At 44.2% G+C, this 23334-nt stretch overlaps 1 protein-coding gene across 1 annotated transcript in view; it reads right to left on the minus strand.

Annotated features, from left to right (window-relative positions):
* Window positions 1-23334, minus strand: part of SPMIP2 (sperm microtubule inner protein 2) — a 47223-nt gene extending 23889 nt beyond the window's left edge. The window contains exons 1-4 of the mRNA XM_084856365.1: window positions 23248-23334; window positions 16811-16909; window positions 8326-8558; window positions 509-567 (exon numbers count right to left, since the gene is read on the minus strand). Coding sequence (XP_084712491.1) covers window positions 509-567; window positions 8326-8558; window positions 16811-16847 — 329 coding nt within the window. The 5' untranslated portion in view covers window positions 16848-16909; window positions 23248-23334. The remainder of the gene's footprint in view (window positions 1-508; window positions 568-8325; window positions 8559-16810; window positions 16910-23247) is intronic.

The raw sequence follows: 23334 nt of genomic DNA on the forward strand, positions 1-23334 counted from the left end.
CCACTTTCTGCAGTGCACTGATTCTGGTTAGCTTAAATTACACTTCCCCATTATGTCCAAAATTGGCATTTGGGATACGTCTCATCTTATTTCTGTTCCCCAGACACTCCCAAGTGTGTGCACATCGTTAACACTCACAAATGGACAGCCAAACTGGAGAACCAAGCAAGGCAAGTATCTTGACTCTCATCTAGTTAGCATGCATACAGTGTTTGTTTTGTGGGTGGTATTTGGTGAATTCCCTCCATCCAACTGCAATTTATGTGGCTCGATAGAATTTTAATTGCAAAGTCTATAATCACACTTCCTATTTGTAGATCTTGTCACTGCACAACTCCCTATCTAAAGGCCAGTTAGCATCAATGAGTAATAATACGATGCAATCATCAAAGCCATTTCATTCAAGGATATTGACAGTACTTTTTATCTCACTACTAACTAGAGTGTCACTGCAACAGCAAGTTAGTCTTTTTAACAGGAGGTTAAAAAGAAACTAATATAGTCCTACCTGGGATTTCTGTATCGGTTAATTATTTCAAACTCTTCAAGTGGAGAAAATCGTTCAGGCTGTCAAAGAGAAACAAAGGCACATGTTCACAAGACATGTTTATACTCCCTTAATTTTGTTCTTCTCTGTCACTTTAGGGTTTCTTTTGTGGGGAGCGGGGGTGGGGAATCCCATGTTATGAAATTAACAGATATGTTCTGTACTTATCAAGGGTGATACAAGTCTCTCTAAATATATGTATTTTGTGCATGTCACAGAGACCCAGAGCCAACTTGGGGGCAAGGATGTAGCAATCAATGTTCAAGGACATACCATGGCCACATGTGGCATGCAGGACCACCAGTATATGTGAAAGGGTCACAAATAGTGCAACTTGTCTTTATTTTGCAGAGGGTAAAAACTGATTTATAGCAAGGATTCTCAACCTTTTTGGGTTGCTGAATTTGGAATTTTGAGAGTCCTGTGGGTGCTCTCACAAAATGGCTGCCATGGTGACACCTTGCCCATTAATAAAATGGCTGTCGTGGTGGGCATGGCTGGTCATGGGACACTCCTTTCCCAGAAACCAACATGATGAGACTCTCAGAAAAGTAACTTGCCCAAGAACCGAAGTATAAGGCAGTGATGGGAAACTCAACTCCAAAACTCAAACCTGCTCTTTTGAACCCAAATAAAGAGAGTACCAGCAAGCAGCATTTTATTTTGCAGCAAACCAGCCTCACAGTTATTTTTTAATTTAAACAAATCTTAAGAAATTAATTTAAAATCAGGAGGGGCAGATAGCCTGGCTGACACCAAGAGAGGCCTTTGTGGGGCCATTGATGCCCATGGGCACCATGTTGGAGACCCCAGACTTATCGGTATTTAGAAATGGGGCCTCAAGCCAGGCTGAGGAATGCAGGGAATGCTTTTTTCTTCTGGCACTGCTGGCTGGGGAATGCTAGAAGTTGTAGGACTTTTTCTGTCTAAACATGCATAGGATTGCACCATTAGTCGCTTAAAGCAGTAGGACACAGGGTGCTTCCAGACAAGGCTTTTAATGCGTAATTGCCTTGCCTCATTCACAGAATGTCATGGGGGCTCCAGATGACATAGTCTTCTAGTGGGAGCCATCCTGTGTTTTCCCACCACTACTTACTTCTTTTTTTTTCTTAGAGCTTTTCTACACAAGGCATTTATTGTGCACTTGTGATTCCATAATCACGGTTGTTTACAGGTTCTTTAGATGACATGATCCTCCAGTTTTGCTGCTGTTTTTTCAGAGCACTTTCCCGGGGGTTTACAGATCAGGGTAAATGGGGCATTATTTCTGAAAGCACTGTTTCTACTTGTGTATTTGTGCTGTTCCACTAGAGCACAGCTCCACCTAGAGGTTATGTAGTGGAAAAAGAGGAAAGGAAAAGCTCTTTGTGTAAAGCTCAGATCTCAGTTCTGCAACAAAACCAAAAGTAGATACAGCGGTTAACGGCCTTGTGTAGAAAAGCTCATTCTGCAGAAAATCTCTTAAGGAAGAAAAAACAGAATAGCTACACAATGACTTTTGATGGTTGGTGCTGGCAGCCCACTGCCTGGAAACACCCCTGGTTGAAAAAAGAATAGAGGATAATATAACTTCTTCCCCAATCCTATGACATAATCCAGTGACAACTGAACACTCTTTGGGCAGTACCCAACTGTGTCATTCCATTGGCACAAATGACATTGTGCTAGCAGAAACTAGCTTCTGAATTATGCACAAGAGAAGAATCCAGCTAAAGTTATGCTTGCGCAAATGTGGTTACACAAGTGGTTTTGCATAACTCTTGTGCAATGCATTGTGCAAAGTGTTGTGCAATGTGTTGCACAATGGCTTTGCACCTGTTTTGCAACTGGTTGTGCATTCTGCTTATGCAACTGGTTATGCAACTGCTTGCACCCATTGTGCAATGACTGCATCGTGCAAGTGGTTGTACAACTGCTGACGCAACCCACTGTGTAAGCATACCAGGCAACCACTTGTGCAATGGAAAGATGAAGCGGAGCTCTGCTAGTGCTATTTGGGTTTGTGCAATGCCAGCATTGGATGCTGCCCTTAGGTCACACTGGCATCAATGGGAGACAACTAACCATGTCATTAATTCTCTTGAAACAACTGAGACATAAAAGTGTGTGACGTTTGGCTAGATCGTGCTTTAAAGGGCATCCTTTTAATATACTGAGCTCATTATTTTTAGAGCATAGTGCCCAGAGACACTTTGTATAGTGGAAATGGTCCAGGGCTGGGGCTTAGTGTAGAGCACCTACTTTGCATGCCAAAGGTCCCAGGTTCCATTCCAGGCATCTCCAGGTAAGACTGGGAAAGACTCCTGTCTGAAACCCCAGAGAACCATTGCCAGTCAGTGTAGTTAACACTGAGCAACATGGATCAATGGCCTGGCTCTGTATAAGGCTGCTTCCTACGTTGCTGTCAAGGGCTCCTTGGAGGCCTCTCTCAGTCTAATCCAGTAGCCAAGTCCAGACACAGACAAAGGGATTCCTTTCAAAGCTTTATTCTTCTTTTACAACTTAACAACTCTACAGGTAGCAACTAGATCTGAGCAGCAGAGTACCTATGCCCTAAGTTGAAACAGTTGGTCCCCGTTTGAAAGGGAATTACTGGCAGACCCCTGAACTTAAGGACTAGGGAGAGTCCCTCCCCTTTTCCCTTGGATCCTCTGGGCGCAGCCGTTGTTTGCACGCCAACCGGGTGCTACGCCTCCTTTCCGCGCCCTCCATCTGGCGCCGCTCTCTGCGTCTGCGTCGCGCATCCACCAAGTCTGCTATCTGTGCTCGGTCACTCCCTGGACTGCTTTCTAATCTAGGAATGCTGGTGGGAGGAATCTCCGTCAGCTGTGGGCCCTGAGAAAGAGGAGCGCACTCCTCTCCCAGGAGCGACTGCTCTTCCTCAGAATCAGAACTACTCTGGGATTCTATGGGCTCAGTGTCCACCCTGACAGTTGCTATGAATAGCGCATGCCTTGTGGGATAGATGCTCTGGAACAGATGCCAAAAGATGTTGAAATAGGAGCCAACACTTACGGATACACCAGATTGCTGACTCAGTAACCAGAGTCCGCTCACCTCAGCTGCTTGGCTGCTTCCTTTCCTTATACATTAGGTGATGGCTGTTCCAGATCTCCTTCCCATCCCCTACTAGAGGGGTGGGCAGAAGGCAGATCAAGATCTGCTGATAGATCTTCAGCTGATTTGTGGTAGATCAGCAAGAATATACATCTCTCAATAGTTTAGTGACAACAAAAAGCCTGATTTTCCTCCCAAATTAGATGAGAGAATGTGTGTGCAAGCTCCAGTTCAGTGCTGAAAACAAATTCCTGGGCTGAGGATGTTCCTCTATTCTATATTCTATCCTCTCTTGTTCATCTATTCTATATCCACCTTCCTGGGCCACTAATTTGCATTTGGCTCAGGGCAGCTGGTGGACCTCAGGGTTCTAGAGAAATGCAAAATCAGTTCTGGAAACCTAAAGCCTGCCCACCGTGCCCTAGTATGTGTTGTTACGTGGTTACATCATCAGGTTGATGGAAGGCGCTCTAAGAAGCCATCAAACAGAATTCAAATACTCCTAGCTTGATTTTCATTTTACTTTATTTTGTGAACTTGGAATTGTATTATTGTAATATGGTTAACTTAAGAGCTTAAAATGTTTTTCAAGTAAACATTTACAGCTTGAAAAGTGCTGATAGTCACTTTACTGAATTAGAATTCAGGAATGTTGGTTAATTTTGAATTTCTGCATTTTAAGTTTTCTTTCAGCTAATACTGGCTAAGATATTTTAAGATATTCAGTTGATATTGACTAAAATATCCGTATGTTGTATGTCATGTTATATAGCAGAATTTTCCATTGAACTAATGATGGGTATGGCTAACTTCTATAATGCCCTCCAGATGTATTGGGCTGCAACTCCCATCAGCCCCAGACAGCATGGCCAATGGTCAGTGATGACGGGAGCTGTAGTCTGAAACATTGAGTTGCCTCCTCCTCCTACAGTGTATGCAGCCCCATCTCTCTCTCTCTCTCTGCATGTGTGCGTGTGCGTGTACGTGAATAGATGTATTGCATAGATAGATAGATACTGCACACAAGGCAGGTTAATGAAGACAATTAACTGTCACATCAGGCTCATTTATTTCACTCATCAAAACAATAATGATAATATATGATGTTTAGATAGAAACTTCATATATTATCATAATATGTATATGATATATGATAATATATGAGCCCCTTCATGGATCACTGCCTTGTTGTGGCGAAGGGGCTTGCGTAACTCAGGGAAGCCATAAGCTATGCCGTGCAGGGCCACCCAAGACGGATAGGTCATGGCAGAGAGTTCTGACAAAATGTGGTCCACTGGAGAAGGAAATGGCAACCCACTCCAGGATTCCTGCCAAGAAAACCCCATGGAACATATCACAAGGCTAAAAGAGATGACGCCGGAAGATGAGCCCCTCAGGTCGGAAGGTGTCCAATATACTACTGGGGAAAAGCAGAGGGCATTTCCAAGTAGCGCCAGAAAGAGTGAAGCGGCTGGGCCAAAGCCGAAAGGACACTCAGCTGTGGATGTGTCTGGTCGTGACAAAAAAGTCCGATGCTGTAAAGAACAATATTGTTTAGGAACCTGGAATGTCAGATCAATGAATCAAGGTAAGCTGGAGGTGGTCAAACATGAGATGGCAAGATTGAACATCGACATCTTGGGAATCAGCGAACTCAAATGGACAGGCATGGGCGAATTTAATTCAGGTGACCATCATATCTACTACTGTGGGCAAGAATCCCTTAGAAGAAATGGAGTAGCACTCATAGTCAACAAAAGGGTGGAAAAAGCAGTACTGGGGTACAATCTTAAAAATGATAGAATGATCTCAGTACGAATCCAAGGCAAACCATTCAACATCACAGTAATTCAAGTCTATGCCCCAACCACTGATGCCGAAGAAGCTGAGGTTGATCGGTTCTATGAAGACCTACAACACCTTCTAGAACTAACACCAAAAAAAGATGTCCTCTTCATCATAGGGGATTGGAATGCTAAGGTAGGAAGTCAAGAAATCACCAGGATAACAGGCAGGCATGGCCTTGGTGTACAAAATGAAGCAGGACAAAAGCTAATAGAGTTTTGCCAAGAGAACACGCTGATCATAGCAAACACTCCTTTCCAACAGCACAAGAGACGACTCTACACATGGACATCACCAGATGGTCAATATCGAAATCAGATTGATTATGTCCTTTGCAGCCAAAGATGGAGAAGCTCTATACAGTCAGTAAAAACAAGACCTGGATCTGACTGTGGCTCAGATCATGAGCTTCTTGTTGCAAAATTTCAGCTTAAATTGAAGAACGTAGGGAAAACCACTAAAGCATTCAGGTATGACCTAAATCATATCCCTGATGAATACACAGTGGAGGTGAGGAATAGATTTCAGGGATTAGACCTGATAGACAGAGTGCCTGAGGAACTGTGGACGGAGGTCCATAACACTGTTCAGGAGGGAGGAACGAAATCCATCCCAAAGAAAAAGAAATGCAAGAAAGCCAAGTGACTGTCTGATGAGGCTTTACAAGTAGCTGAAGAAAGAAGGGAAGCGAAAAGCAAGGGAGAAAGGGGAAGATATATCCAACTGAATGCAGAGTTCCAGAGAATAGCAAGGAGAGACAAGAAGGCCTTCTTAAATGAACAATGCAAAGAAATCGAGGAAAACAACAGAATAGGAAAGACTAGAGATCTCTTCAAGAAAAATCAGAGATCTCAAGGGAACGTTTTGTGCAAAGACGGGCATGATAAAGGACAAAGGAGGCAGGGACCTAACAGAAGCAGATGAGATTAAGAAGAGGTGGCAAGAATACACAGAAGAACTATACAGGAAAGATCTTAATGTCCCTGATAGCCATGATAGTGTGGTCACTGAACTTGAGCGGACATCCTCGAGAGTGAAGTCAAGTGGGCCTTAGGAAGCATTAGTAACAACAAAGCTAGCAGAGATGACAGTATTCCAGCTGAGCTATTTAAAATCCTAAAAGATGATGCTGTTAAAGTGCTGCATTCAATATGCCAACAAATCTGGAACACCACAAGACTGGAAAAGGTCAGTTTACATTCCAGTTCCAAAGAAGGGCAATGCCAAAGAGTGTTCAAACTACCGCACAATTGCACTCATTTCACATGCCAGCAAGGTGATGCTCAAAATCCTACAAGCTAGGCTTCAGCAGTATGTGAACCGAGAACTACCGGAAGTACAAGCTGGGTTTCGAAGACGCAGAGGAACTCGAGATCAAATCGCCAACGTTCGCTGGATCATGGAGAAAGCAAGAGAATTCCAGAAAAACGTGTATTTCTGCTTCACTGACTACGCTAAAGCCTTTGATTGTGTGGATCACAACAAACTGTGGCAAATTCTTAAAGTGATGGGAGTACCAGACCACCTTACCTGTCTCCTGAGAAATCTGTACGAGGGTCAAGAAGCAACAGTAAGAACCAGACATGGAACAACCGAGTGGTTCAAAATTGGGAAAGGAGTACGACAAGGCTGCATATTGTCACCCTGCTTATTTAACTTATATGCAGAGTACATCATGAGAAACGCCGGGTTGGATGAATCAGAGGTCGGAATTAAGATTGCTGGGAGAATTATCAACAACCTCCGATATGCAGACGATACCACCCTAATGGCAGAAAGCAAAGAGGATCTAAAGAGCCTCTTGTTGAGGGTGAAAGAGGAGAGTGCAAAAGCTGGTTTGAAACTCAACATTAAAAAAACGAAGATCATGGCATCTGGCCCCATCATTTGCTGGCATATAGAAGGGGAAGAAATGGAAGCAGTGACAGATTTTACTTTCTTGGGCTCCAAGATCACCGCAGATGGTGACTGTAGCCATGAAATTAAAAGACGCTTGCTCCTTGGGAGGAAAGCTATGGCAAACCTAGACAGCACAGTAAGAAGCAGAGACATCACCTTGCCGACAAAGGTCCGTCTAATCAAAGCTATGGTTTTCCCAGTAGTAATGTATGGCTGTGAGTATAAGGCTGTGTATAAGGCTGTGAGTATATGGCTGGACTATAAGGAAGGCTGAGCGCCGAAGAATTGATGCTTTCGAACTGTGGTGCTGGAGAAGACTCTTACGAGTCCCCTGGACTTCAAGGAGGTCAAATCAGTCCATCCTAAAGGAAATCAACCCTGAGTGCTCATTGGAAGGACAGATACTGAAGCTGAAGCTCCAATATTTTGGCCACCTAATGCGAAGAGAAAACTCTCTGGAAAAGACCCTGATGCTGGGAAAGACTGAAGGCAAAAGGAGAAGGGGACGACAGAGGATGAGATGGCTAGATAGCATCACCGATGCAATGAATATGAACTTGAGCACACTCCGGGAGAGAGCGCAGGACAGGAAGGCCTGGCGTGCTATGGTCCATGGGGTCACGAAGAGTCGGACACGACTGAACGACTGAACAACAACAACAGATAGAAATAGCCCTGCATTATTTAGTCATGATGAAACCTAAGAAGAAGACCAAATATGTTTGTAAATGCTGGTCTTTGATTCTGGACATTTAATATTAAGTGTACACAGCTGTTTCTATATTGTTATGAACATACATTTTTGTGTGTTTTTGTAAATGTTCTATTGACTAATTTGAGATAAACTATCCGTCCATGAGGAAACCAGTTCTCTGATTAGCTAATACACTACAATTACCCAGCATAAAATCACTTGCAGTTACACCATCTCAGCTGCATAACAGGGCATTTGAAAATAATAATGAGTTGCTTACCGTAATCAGCTTGCTTCTAGAAAGGGCTCTTTGGCTGAGGAAACCAAACTCTTTTACTCCCCAGCCAATTTCACCCACAAAGCAACACCTGGGGGACCATGGAGGAGGATTGTTTGGTGCAGGTCTCCACAAGTATACAGCATCACTAGTGCCTTCTACTGGTGAAGTTCTTGCTCCTACATATTGAGTATGATCTGGAAGTCTGGACTGGTAATTACCGGTACCACCTGGGCCTTGAGAATAGAAAGTATTTTAAAATATGGTTATATGGAAGCAAAGATTCATAAACCAAGATTTACTATTCCATCTGTGAAGGAACAGAACTGTCCTCCATTTATATATTTAGATTGGTTTTAGGATATTATGGGGTTAAATCCTTTTGAAAGTTCCACAGAAGGTCAGAGGGAGACAGAGAAAAAGTTTCAACTCAGAAAACAGAAACTTAGTTTGTAGAAATGAACAAGTAACTATCCTCCTTGGTTGGAATCAGGGAGAGAGAAAAATAATGTTAGAGAAGATAAAAACAAGAGGCATAGGAGGGGAGGGGAGGAAGGAAGGAAGGAAGGAAGGAAGGAAGGAAGGAAGGAAGGGTGAGCATCCTAGAGGACAGAAAGAGCTGCTGGAACTGGAGAACTGGTTGAAAGACATGGACCAATGACCGCAAAATATTGCTTGATTAAGGGAACTGGCTAAAACAGGGACAGAGTCTAATTAGGTTAGCTGGGTACATTTATCCCTGGTTGTTTTTATTACTGTATTGCTCATACAGTGGTGGTGGTGGTAGTGGTGTGTGCATGTGTATAACAGCAGGGAAATCCTGAAACAGGGGAATCCTCCAGGGGGTGGGGACTGGAATCCAACAAGGCTCCACAGGCCGACTTGGGAAGACTGGCAGGCAGGATGAGGCCCACAGGCTGGGGATTCTGCACCTCTTTTCTAAACAGAACCAAACCAGGATAAATGTTATGCCCCGGAACTTCTCACTGCTTGGAGATGTGGTGTGAGTGTAACGATACTAAGGCTGTAATTTGATTTCCATTCAGCAGGGAGCAAGCCTCATTGCGCTGTGAGCAGTAGTTGGAAGAACTAAGAAATGGTTTTGTAGGAGATAATCAATAGGGTAATGGAAAACAGAACTGAAACTCAGAGGCCTTTACTCCGTCACCATAGACCACACACACAAGTTTGCATCATGCTAATCTTAGGTGGCTTCTTGTGCGGGTGGTCATGCTGTAACCCATGAAGGCCACTGGAGTTTTCTAGCAATGCTTGAGAAGAGTTGGGGTGGGGGAATTGTTCATTTAAAAAGAAGGAAAATGCAGAAGTAAAGAAGGATTGCCTGGGAACACAAACGAATTAGAGAACAGAAATCTAAAAGGGGAAATAGACACTTTCTCCCTTGGGTTGAAGAAATTACTGCCCTGTAATTCATTGAGTTAAGGACTTTATAATATACATCTCCAGAAGCACTAATGGTTACCCAGAGCTCCTTTCACAAAGGGAACATCTAAGAAGAAGAAAAATTAAATGAAGAAGAAGCAGTACAGGTAAACTAGGTGTTGGTCTCTTAAAATTACCTGATGATATTTTTATTATTAAAATTAAAATACGATTTGAAAATGGAATAAAAGATAAATATCTGAAAGAAGGAATTTTCCTTACACTGAAGTGAAAGGGCAACTCTTGTTACAGAAAGCAGAAGAAAAATCTCTGCTGGTCTTTGGTTTTGTAGCCCTGCCCCACATCCTTAACCACACACCCATTTACCACTAACCTCTCCCATCTGGGGTTGTGCCCCCTTGAAAAAGAAACCTATGACATTATATAAATGCCTCTGAGTACATAGAGAGTGCCCTCCCCACTGCACCCAGTATCCCTCTCTTCTTTTTTTAAATTAGCAATTTTATTTTTATATGGATAGAAAAGGGAAGATACAAATAACATTGCCCCAAAAAGAAAGTTATAGTTGGAAAACCTATTATATGATATTTAATATTTTTTGGTGAGTGCCTTCAAATGATTTTGTTTTGCTTCAATACATGAAGAAGGCTCTCTGTCCGTGATGCCGCTCAGCCTTCCCCATCCCTCTAGATGTGTTGGACTGCAGTTCCCATCATCCCCAGCCAGGATGTCTTTTGCAGCAAGTCATTCTTGTCATCTCCAAGGTTTGCCATTGCAGCTTGCTTTCATAAATATAGGGCCTCCTTTGCAGGTCTGAGCTCCATTACTTTTGTTTGTTTAAAAGGAAATTAAGCATAGCTTAGATTATGTATCTTATATATGACGGTGGGTGTAAACTTCTCTGCCAGTTCATCAGGTTCTGTCAGTTTTGTCCTTCCATGCTCCTTTGACAGTACAAAGTAAGTATCAAATAGCTATTTATAGTACATGAGGTAGAGCACAACGGTACATATGATGCTGTGGCTGAGTGTCACACTTCCCACTCTGGGCCGTTTATTTGATTAACACTTTGGCATTGTTTGGAAGTAGCCCCTTTGAGCAACCATGGAATGGTGGCAGTTACCTGTATATATAATTCTTTTCCCTGCATCTGCTGGTGGGGCACTGGGCCCGGAAGACAAAGTGTTCCTTTTTGCCATGCCCTTGGCAGTCTGGATCTCGACTGCAGCGTCACTAATCAGTTAATTCTTGGCAGGCTCACGCCTGCTCTGAGCACTGCGGCGGCTGTTGTTCCTCGCTGTCTCTCCCGACAGCACAGACAGGAAGACTTGTAAGCCAGGTGGCTTTGGAGACATGGGGCTATTAGGTGGCATTTGCTACATTGTGACATATTGTCCTTGTGACCTTGCAAGCCAACAAGATTCCGTTGGCTGCCTGCTCTCTTCTGCCATGCAGCAAAGGCTCTCAACTCTGCAGTGCCGTCACACGTGTCATCCTGAAATCTATTGTGCCAGGCCTGGTATCTCTTCTAAAGCTCCCAGGCTGTTGAAACTGCAAAGAAAGGAGGTTTACTGGCTTGGCGATATCTTGCCTCTTTCCACTTCTGGCAATAAAATCAAATCAAGGCCATCCCTACCATTAGGCTGAGTGAGGCAACTGCCTCAAGCCAATGAAGGCCGATGGCTCCAATGTCAGTGGGGTGGGTGAATCTGCTCCAGCTTTCAGTCAGAACCAGTCAGAACTCTAGAGGAGCTATTCACCCTGAATAGCTCCTTTAGAGTTCTTACTGGTTCTGACTGAAAGCCAGAGCAGATTCACCCACCCCACTGACACTGGATCCACCAGCCTCTAAGGAGCAGACGCTGGGGGGAGTAGCAGCATCCCCCCGGACATTCCTCATGACACACACCCCCCGGCTGCTCCTCCTTGTTGGAGGACAGAGGTGTGTGTGCCACGTGGCTTGTCCTGCATCCCCAAAACTAGCCTGCTGCCCTCCAGTACTGTCCCATCAGAAGTGCTGAAGTCAAATGAAATCTACTGTAATATAGTAGTCAGCCATTATATGCCATGCATTAACACTAATGAAACATACATAAGCATACTCCAGAAGAAGGAAAAGCCCAAAGTTGTTCCAGTGCTGGCCCAGTTTGTTTCTGTATGTGGAATGAGGGCTGGGCACTGTTTTGTCTTTTGCCTCAAGCAACAAAATGTCTTGGGCTGGCCCTGAATAAAAGGCAGAAAGGAGACAAAGAAAATTATCATTCATAACTACCCCATGAGGTTTTGGTCCTGTTTTTAAGAGCCTGTCACGGAGAAACAAGGACATTCCCTTCCAATTAGTCACTGTTTTTATTTGCAAGTCAAACAAGGCTTCTGTTCTCCTTTGGTACAGGGTGTTTTCAGTCCACAGGAGAGCCTTTACCCACCATGGGGTTTCCCTCTGGTATGCCCTTTGAGGCTGGGGAAAAAATAATAATCCTAATTTCCTCCTTCCCAAGAAAGCAGCATGCCAAATGGATGTTTCTGCCTTGCAGTCACAGGCTGGTTTGGATTATCTTTGAGTTTAAATGTAACCCTGATTCGATGACAATGCATATCAGTCACGCTTTTGATGGTCAGTTTGTTGGCACTCGCCAAGTGCAGAACTCAGATTCAATGTCTCTTTTTCAAAATGTGATTAGTTTGAGACCTCTGGCAAGCCAGAAGCACTGAGAGATGCGAAGGTCTGCGTTCCCCACATTTGGGACTCTTGCAGCAGCTGCTTCTTGGTCAGTTGAGCTCTCTTCCAATCTGTGAGCTTGGGATGGTGTCCGAAATATGCATGCCGGTATGTCAGGCAGCCTGCCTTCTGGGCTGATCAGCTGATTCAAACAGGAATAGACTTCTCCAAATGAGAATGACCTTTCTTATCAGCAAGGGCAGGCAAGTGTTTGTACAAAGTGGTGATACTCTTGGCAGAAGCTTCTTTTCATGAAAGGGATTTGGCTTCTCTTTACAGAATTACAATCAATTCAGTGGTTTTGCAAGCGCAGTTTAGCCTGAGGGCCAGTTCATGTAATCATATTGTCATGGAGAATATGTGGTCTGAATGGGACTGGATGGCCTTCCTCTCATGGAGAGGAAGAATGTATTTGTTGGATTATGCACCAGGTTTACAGCTCAACCAACATATTTACCATGTTGCTGTTCAGCCCTCTTTAGGCATCTTTGCTGCAGCATGATAAACATGGGTTGAGTTTGTTTGTTTAAGACATTTCTATTCCAACCTTTATTTAAAAAAATCTCCCAGGGTTTACAATACCATTTAAAACCCAAAACAACAATAAAAACAATAACATTTAATAAGGCATTAAATGCTTAATAAAACCACAGAATGGGGGGGAAAGTTCCAAACCTGCCCCAGGGCTGGAACAATCCTGAAATCATTACAATGCCTAAGGAAGTGCCAGTAACTTCATTCATCTACCCCCCACCCCCAGCTTTGCTGATGTGTGGGGTGGTGGCATCTTTTGCACTGGGCCCCTGGAGAGAGAGGAGAGCAGACCGCCTGCAAAGACTGGCATGCCACATGCATACCTGGTGGAACAATGCCACTGAAAACATGGTGCCTTCCCCAAAACCTCCTTTTCTCCTCTTTTGGTTTGGCACTCAGCTACCCAACTAGTGGGTTTAACTAGCTGCCAGTTTTGGAACTGCATAGGATTTATTTAGTTATTTACTGCATGTCTTTGTTACTGACCAATAGCCAAAGCCCTCTGCTTATTCTGCCTTCTGGCTCAGACTGATAGAGTGGCTGGGGGTGGGGTTTCCCCTATGCTACACTAAACTGAGGGTGAAGTTGGTTCCTGGGCAGGTATCAGTGCTAGGATAGGGTGGCATGTGCACTGTGGGATCAAGGGAAGAAAAATGAACTTAAGAATTTGGGGAGCACCCTGAGGCATCTATTTAGTGGAAGGGAGGCTTCCTCAGACATGCCTTTTTCTAGGGCATGAGGCTAGAGGAGGCGGTGACAGGACCTTCCCATGGAGTTTGCCTTATTTACTCACAGAAAACCAGACAGCAGTGATGTGAGCAAATCCCCCTCGGCGCATTAATGAAGAGTGCCAGGTTAAGACTTCTCAGAACCAGGCCGCACCGGCCCTCCCATGAACAGGAGGAGCGGCAAATTGCCTGCCCCTGCCAGGAGGATCTGCCACTGCTGCAGCCAAAATGGTGACTTGTACTCATGGCAAATGCTTCTGAGACCGATCTTTGCAGCTATGGTTCAATCTGGGTAAGAAAAGAGGCTTCTAGACCACAAGCACTAAGTTCTTGTGAACTGGTCCCACATTCTATTTTTCTTGTCAAGAACCTTAATCTTTTACCATCTTGAACCTGGAAACATAAAGGTAACACACAAGAGGGATTGTACGTATTCTGGCTTTGATGTTTTCGTTAAGTTTTCCCCTATGTCTTACTGGCTGATGCCTGGAGGAGCATTAGACCACAGCAACAATAATCCCTAACTACTTGGACCACCTTTTCCAATATAAACTTGGCCGGGTATTGAGACCTGTGGGGAAAGTGCTTCTCTGCATCCTGCCAGTATCAGAGGTGTGTCTGGCAGGGCCAAGAAAGAGAGGACCTTCTCAGTGCTGCGCCCAGGTTCTGCAGCTCCCTCTCTCTGATGGCCTTCCACCAACAGGTAAGACCTTTCTGTTCAGACAGGACTTGGTCCTTCCATTATGTCCTCTTGCTGCCGATGGATGATTTTACATTAGCTGGTTGCTGGTTTTTTCATCCGCTCCTGGTTTAGTCTGCTTGTTTTTGTGTTTTGATTGTTGGTTTTATCATATTTTCTTATTGAAACTGTAGGTTATCTTGCTTGGGTGTTTAAATGTGAGAGAGTGGTTATACATTTTATTCTTAAAACTAATAACAGGTAAAGAGAGCCAGTGTGCTGTAGTGGTGAGAGTGTTGGACTGGGACTCGGGAGATCTGGATTCTAGTCCCCTCTCAGCCATGAAGCTCACTGAGTACGTTTGGGCCAATCACTGACTTTCAGCCTAACCTACCTCACAGGGTTGTTGTGAGGATAAAATGGAGAGGAGGAGGACTATGTAAGCTGGCTTGGGTTCCTTGCAAGAGGGGAAAAAAGCCGTATGTAATTAAAAAAAACCCAATAACATGGTATAAATTTCTTCTGCATAATAACTTGCTGAGAAGATACAAGAACTGAGGCGTGCCATTTAGATCTCATTCATGTGATACTTTTGAATGTGTTTTGTCCTTACCTTCTAGTTAACTACTTTTGAGTCTTACAGCAGTTACACACATTACAATTTCTGCAGCAAACATGGAATGTGTGGATGTCATACAGATATGTACTTGTACCTGGGAACCCTCGCACAATCAGTTTTCCAGGACACATATACATGGATGTTTTAGGACCATGTATATGATATGATGAAAAGAGCCTCGTGTGGTGCAGAGGGGTAGGCGGCAGTAATGCAACCAAAACTCTCCCCACAACCTGAGTTCGATCCCAGCGGAAGCTGGGTCCCAGGTAGCCGGCTCAGGTCGACTCAGCCCTCCATCCTTCCGAGGTCGGTAAAATGAGTACCCAGCTTGCTGGGGGAAAGGTAGTCACGACTGGGGAAGGCAATGGCAAACCACCCCGCTATAGTCTGCCATGAAAACGCCAGTGAAAGTGGCGTCCCTCTAGGGGTCAGCAATGACTTGGTGCTTGCACAAGAGGAACCTTTCCTATATGATATCCACAAGTTATGTGTTGTTTGCTGCATGACACCGGTGTAAAGCTGATATTTCCCATAGCAATCCTAGTGTGTGGAGCGACCTTTATTTTTGTTACTTGGAAAGTTTAGTTTCAGCAATGATCCCAAATACACTTGTCTGCATTATTGATTGTGAGGAGACTTGAATGCTTGTAACGGACACTCCTCACACTATGTGACAGCAAAAACAAGCACATATTTTCCATTGGGCTGGATCCAGACCAGGGGTGTTTCCAGAGGGCAGGCTTCTAGCACTACCAGTCAAAAGACATTGTGCAGCTATTCTGTCTTTTCCTCCTTAAAAGTTTTTTTGTGCAAATACAAAAAATAGAAGCAGTGAGAAAACACAGGAGAGTTACAAGAAAAAGATGGCATCACCTGGCCCCCCTGTATAATTCCTTGAATGAGGCAGGGCTATTGCATGATACAAGTTTTGTCTGGAAGGACCTGGGCAGAGCAATCCTATGTGTTCCAAAGGAACTCTCCAGTGTCAGAGGACTCTGAATACCCTATGCTCTGCGGGCAGATGCCCGGCAAAGCAGAAGGAGTAACGGGGCCAATTTTCACCTCTCCGTCCTCTTTGTTGTTGCTTTTTACCTGTCTAGAGAGGTCATGCTGCTGCATATCCTGGCCCCTCCCCTCCCCTCCCCTCCCCACCCAATGGGATGCCCGCCCCACCCTTTTTCCTCTCCCCACTGCGTATTTGCAACCTCAGGAAGCAGTCACCATGGTTCTTTCTGTGGAGGCTCTGAGGGCGTGGAGGAGGATCTGAATGCAGAGTCCCCTCCCAAGGTCAAAGCAGTCTCTGTGGCCTCAAGCGGGGGACTCTGAAAAACCTTATGTTCCCTGGGATGCTCTCTCAGGATTATAGGATTGCACCCTAAATTAGTTGAACTTAGTTCCCATTAAAATCAACAGAACTTCACTTTGTCATGACTAACTTCTCAAATCAATTTCACTGGGTCCTATGTACAACAAACTGGATCCAACCCAGGGTGTTTACCTGTGGCCAGGAGCTGTAGACAATTTCTGCTTCCTGGCACACAGATACCTATCATTAATCTGTGGCTGAAAATCTTTGGCTTTACGTCAGTCACTGGATACATTTCTAGGTGTACATGTAAAAGTCTTAGATGTTAAAATAGAACATGCATAGCTGTCCTAATACAGGATCCAGGTCTCCAGTCATAGAATTGTAAAAAATAAATTGCTTCCCCCGAGCTCATCATTAACATCCAAAACTAGGTTCATGAATGGGCTTGAAATGGTGCTCTTTTGACATACATTCCAACAATAAAGACTTCACTAACCTAGATTTTGATGACAAGGTCGTCGTAGTACTTGCATAATTAATGGATATGCTGCTTGAGGCCATGAAAGCTTTTGAAAATGTAGTTTCAGAAATTAGCCTGAGCATGAACCAGGGTGAAATAAAAAGGCTTATTTTGTTGTTGTTGTTGCAGTTTTGGCATGTAGCAACCTAATATTATTTGTTTTTCACTTCAGCTCACTGGTTAGTTATACACGTACTATGAGTAGCATTTGGAGGAAAAGGTGCTATGAGCTTAAAGCCATGCCATCTAACAATATATTTCCTATGGCAAACTCAATATATAAAGAGCAGAAAGCAAAAGAAAAGACAAAGAGCACCGCTGATTTGCCATGAAACTGTTGAACTGAAATGTGGCATCTCTACCAACTTTAAAAAATGCATACTGTTCAAATAAGATGCCTTCAAACCATGGAAAATATAAAAAGTTTTAAGCTAAAATCGAATTACAGTACAATCCTGAGTTGCATGGGACTTACTTCTGAATAAATACACTTAGGATTGCACTGTTAGGAAATTTATTCTAGAACGTCAGCTGGAACAGGTTTTGCAAGTCCATGAATAAAATTCACACAATGCAACCCATTGATACAAAACTTCTGGCTCATATCCATCCTTTTGAGAACCTTTTGGGTTTTCAAAATGTGTTTTCATTGTTTGCCATGTTTGCCTCTGCTTGTATCCTTACGCAGTGTGGTGTTATGTGAGCTGACCACATGAGGCTACCCAACCAGAATTTGTGTATAGTTATAAAAATATTGACGTCATAGAAAGAAAAATCCTGCGTTAGCCAAAGCCTAAGGGATGGTGCTAATTGAATATTCGCATGTGACGATAAAAATGTATTTATACTGGCATAGCTGCAATTAAAGCCTTCATAGACTCTTCAAGACTTAAAGTTAGTTAGTGAAGCAAAGCTTGTTTACTGGGGTTTTTCTTTTGACATTTTAGCTATATTATTATTATTATTCATACACCACCTTTTGCCAAACTGACCACTAAGGTGATGGCAAAGCTATAATGCATTGTCTTTTTTTCCCATTAACTTGAGCTAGCGCCAAACCACTTCTGGCTAATTTAGCCAACTCAGTGCATTGTAGCCATGAAAGGGGTCCATGTGATTGACGGGGCAGTGGGGCCATACTGTTTGCCCGATGCCTGACATGTGCAAAAAGATGTTTGCACATCTTCCCCAGGCTTCACACTTGACATCCATTCATTGGGCGTGGATGTCTGCAGGGAGAAATCCAACGCAGGTAGATTTCCCTGGGAGATGGAACAATCAGGGTTCCCTCAGCACAATCAGGGTTCCAACTCCCAGAGACACCTACAGTAACAGAGGCTCACATGCATAGTCCTTACCCCTGCTGACATCCCCACCTAAAACATGGATCTCAGGGGTGGACTCAGGAAAGCTGTATCCAGTGGTGGCAGGCACCCATTGGGGTTGGTGGAGCTGAGGCCAGGGCAGATGCTCAATGTTCTGCTGAGATTGCCGGAGGAGTACAGGAGAAGACCGCATGTGGCACTTGGAAGCAGTGGAGCAAATGGACCTGGTTGTGGAGGGAAATCTCTGCTGCAAGTGGGTGGGGGCAGGCAGGGGATCACTGGCCCGTTTGCCCCAAACATAGAGCCATCTCTGGCTGTATCATTGAGGGGTGGGGTTAGCTGAACCCCTTCCCCACTTCCCCTTTAATTGTGTGGGCCTCCTTCATGCATATAACATACAGTGTTCATACTCCAGCTGGAAGGGAATAAATTAGAAGAACTAAAGCCCAGTGGCGGGGCACCTGCTTTGCATGCAGAAGGCCCCAGGTTCAATCTCTGGCATCTCCAGGTAGGGCTGGAAAAATTCCTGCCTGAAATCCTGGAGAGCTGCTGCCCGTCAGTGTTGACATCACTGAACAAGATGGACCAATGGTCTGACTCAGCATCAGGTAGTTCCATGTGTTCCAGTGATTCTAGCTACACATGACGTTAAATCTCTAGCACCCAAACCTTCTGTTTTTATTTTATTCAAAAGTAAACACAGAGTCCCTACTCTGGAATGAGATCACAGTGGTCAGGGAGGGGAGGTGTAATCGTTTTCTCCCCAGCTGCAACCCCCTCAAAAGTTGGCCACACGGCATGACCAATAATAAACCACCACTGACACAAATGGGGGCTTTATTTTAACTATTGGTAGTGTGCGCGCACACGCATGCATGATTTGGAGGGGTCATGTTTAGGGAAGGAAGGATTAAACCTCCCCATGTGCTGTGGTTCCAATATGTATTGGTACCCTCTGTGTTTCCCCTTCATGGATCACTGCCTTGTTGTGGCGAAGGGGCTTGCGTAACTCAGGGAAGCCACAAGCCATGCCGTGCAGGGCCACCCAAGACGGACAGGTCATGGCAGAGAGTTCTGACAAAATGTGGTCCACTGGAGAAGGAAATGGCAACCCACTCCAGGATTCCTGCCAAGAAAACCCCATGGAACGTATCACAAGGCTAAAAGAGATGACGCCGGAAGATGAGCCCCTCAGGTCGGAAGGTGTCCAATATGCTACTGGGGAAGAGCAGAGGGTATTTCCAAGTAGCACCGGAAAGAGTGAAGCGGCTGGGCCAAACCCGAAAGGACACTCAGCTGTGGATGTGTCTGGCGGTGAAAAGAAAATCCGATGCTGTAAAGAACAATATTGTTTAGGAACCTGGAATGTCAGATCAATGAATCAAGGTAAGCTGGAGGTGGTCAAACATGAGATGGCAAGATTGAACATCGACATCTTGGGAATCAGCGAACTAAAATGGACAGGCATGGGCAAATTTAATTCAGGTGACCATCATATCTACTACTGTGGGCAAGAATCCCTTAGAAGAAATGGAGTAGCACTCATAGTCAACAAAAGGGTGGGAAAAGCAGTACTGGGGTACAATCTTAAAAACGATAGAATGATCTCAGTACGAATCCAAGGCAAACCATTCAACATCACAGTAATTCAAGTCTATGCTGCAACCACTGATGCCGAAGAAGCTGAGGTTGATCGGTTCTATGAAGACCTACAACACCTTCTAGAACCAACACCAAAAAAAGATGTCCTCTTCATCATAGGGGATTGGAATGCTAAGGTAGGAAGTCAAGAAATCACCGGGATAACAGGCAGGCATGGCCTTGGTGTACAAAATGAAGCAGGACAAAAGCTAATAGAGTTTTGCCAAGAGAACATGCTGATCATAGCAAACACTCTTTTCCAACAGCACAAGAGACGACTCTACACATGGACATCACCAGATGGTCAATATCAAAATCAGATTGATTATGTCCTTTGCAGCCAACGATGGAGAAGCTCTATACAGTCAGTAAAAACAAGACCTGGATCTGACTGTGGCTCAGATCATGAGCTTCTTGTTGCAAAATTTCAGCTTAAATTGAAGAACGTAGGGAAAACCACTAAACCATTCAGGTATGAACTAAATCATATCCCTTATGAATATACAGTGGAGGTGAGGAATAGATTTCAGGGATTAGACCTGATAGACAGAGTGCCTGAGGAACTATGGACGGAGGTCCGTAACATTGTTCAGGAGGCAGCAACGAAATCCATCCCAAAGAAAAAGAAATGCAAGAAAGCCAAGTGGCTGTCTGATGAGGCTTTACAAGTAGCTGAGGAAAGAAAGGAAGCGAAAAGCAAGGGAGAAAGGGGAAGATATATCCAACTGAATGCAGAGTTCCAGAGAATAGCAAGGAGAGACAAGAAGGCCTTCTTAAATGAACAATGCAAAGAAATCGAGGAAAACAACAGAATGGGAAAGACTAGAGATCTCTTCAAGAAAATCAGAGATCTCAAGGGAACGTTTCGTGCAAAGACGGGCATGATCAAGGACAAAGAAGGCAGGGACCTAACAGAAGCAGATGAGATTAAGAAGAGGTGGCAAGAATACACAGAAGAACTATACAGGAAAGATCTTAATGTCCCTGATAGCCATGATAGTGCTATCACTGACCTTGAGCCGGACATCCTAGAGAGTGAAGTCAAGGGGCCTTAGGAAGCATGAGTAACAACAAAGCTAGCGGAGATGACAGTCTTCCAGCTGAGCTATTTAAAATCCTAAAAGATGATGCTGTTAAAGTGCTGCATTCAATATGCCAACAAATTTGGCACACTCAACAATGGCCACAAGACTGGAAAAGGTCAGTTTACATTCCAGTTCCAAAGAAGGGCAATGCCAAAGAGTGTTCAAACTACCGCACAATTGCACTCATTTCACATGCCAGCAAGGTGATGCTCAAAATCCTACAAGCTAGGCTTTAGCAGTATGCGAACTGAGAACTACCGGAAGTACAAGCTGGGTTTCAAAGAGACAGAGGAACTAGAGATCAAATCGCCAACATTCGCTGCATCATGGCGAAAGCAAGAGAATTCCAGAAAAACCAGAAAATGCTTCATTGACTACGCTAAAGCCTTTGATTGCGTGGATCACAACAAACTGTGGCAAATTCTTAAAGTGATGGGAGTACCAGACCACCTTACCTGTCTCCTGAGAAATCTGTACGAGGGTCAAGAAGCAACAGTAAGAACCAGACATGGAACAACCGAGTGGTTCAAAATTGGGAAAGGAGTACGACAAGGCTGCATATTGTCACCCTGCTTATTTAACTTATATGCAGAGTACATCATGAGAAATGCCGGGTTGGATGAATCAGAGGTCGGAATTAAGATTGCTGGGAGAATTATCAACAACCTCCGATATGCAAACGATACCACCCTAATGGCAGAAAGCGAAGAGGATCTAAAGAGCCTCTTGTTGAGGGTGAAAGAGGAGAGTGCAAAAGCTGGTTTGAAACTCAACATTAAAAAAACGAAGATCATGGCATCTGGCCCCATTACTTCCTGGCATATAGAAGGGGAAGAAATGGAAGCAGTGACAGATTTTACTTTCTTGGGCTCCAAGATCACCGCAGATGGTGACTGTAGCCATGAAATTAAAAGACGCTTGCTCCTTGGGAGGAAAGCTATGGCAAACCTAGACAGCACAGTAAGAAGCAGAGACATCACCTTGCCGACAAAGGTCCGTCTAATCAAAGCTATGGTTTTCCCAGTAGTAATGTATGGCTGTGAGAGCTGGACTATAAGGAAGGCTGAGCGCCGAAGAATTGATGCTTTCGAACTGTGGTGCTGGAGAAGACTCTTACGAGTCCCCTGGACTGCAAGGAGGTCACATCAGTCAATCCTAAAGGAAATCAACCCTGAGTGCTCATTGGAAGGACAGATACTGTAGCTGAAGCTGAAATATTTTGGCCACCTAATGCGAAGAGAAAACTCTCTGGAAAAGACCCTGATGCTGGGAAAGACTGAAGGCAAAAGGAGAAGGGGACGACAGAGGATGAGATGGCTAGATAGCATCACCGATGCAATGAATATGAACTTGAGCACGCTCCGGGAGAGAGTGCAGGACAGGAAGGCCTGGCGTGCTATGGTCCATGGGGTCACGAAGAGTCGGACACGACTGAACGATTGAACAACAACAAACCCTCTGTGTTTACTTCTGAGTAAAATAAAAACAGAAAGGGAGTGCACACTGTGTATTTAACATAATGTGTAGTTTGACTCTTTACTCACTATACCAGCATATAGACATATAGAGAGCTTCGGCTATTGGGCGGTATAGAAATAAATAGATAGATAGATAGATAGATAGATAGATAGATAGATAGATAGATAGATAGATAGATAGACAGACAGACAGACAGACAGACTGACTTAAAAGCTGAAACATATATATGGAAAATCAGAGCTATTTCATAATGATGAAGGTCAACACACCTTTTAAAAGAAGGTGATATTTCTGGTTATTCTCTGAGGTAGAGCAGCACTAGACTGCATGACTTGAAGAATACTAGGCCTGTGCCAATGAGGGTTGCCAACTTCTGATGCCATTGGTTGTCCTTTGTGGTTGTCCCTTTTAACAGTCATTTGAGCTGTAGCACTTAGCAGGTGATAATATATAGTTTCATGCCATAAAAAGCTACACCAGCTGATTTTTGCCTATCAAGCTCCTGTTAAAGGAACAGCAAGAGGCCAGGCTGGTCTCCTCCTCCCTGCAATCCTAATGCCAACAATTGTGTACCAAACACATCCTAAAATAAATGTGGTTGCTGGAACATTTCCTGGTTGGATGACAATGGAGAGTTGAAGAACTCTTGTTTGATTGCAGCAGGACCACCAGGCCAACAAGTTTTTACTTTCCCTGCTAGTGACTAAGCATTTCTCTTTTCTTCCAAAAGCTATTCTTTCTGCTCATGCATTTCTCTCTCTTCCCCCCACCCTCCCCTTTAATTATTGTCCTCTGCATTATTCCCCCTTGTATCTTGCAGTTAATTGCTTTGTTCTATAGCTTGCAGTAATTAAAGAGCACTGAAATACAATCCGAGACTTGCCTATTTCTCTTGTGTCTATCATGGTGTTATTGAGGTTGAACAGGGCGAGCGCAAAGCAGAGTCTGCGAATACACACACGAACTGGGC

Source organism: Heloderma suspectum, chromosome 5 (assembly GCF_057233095.1).
Source record: "Heloderma suspectum isolate Gila_16-S chromosome 5, 16-S_ref, whole genome shotgun sequence".
NCBI classification, from domain to species: domain Eukaryota; kingdom Metazoa; phylum Chordata; class Lepidosauria; order Squamata; family Helodermatidae; genus Heloderma; species Heloderma suspectum.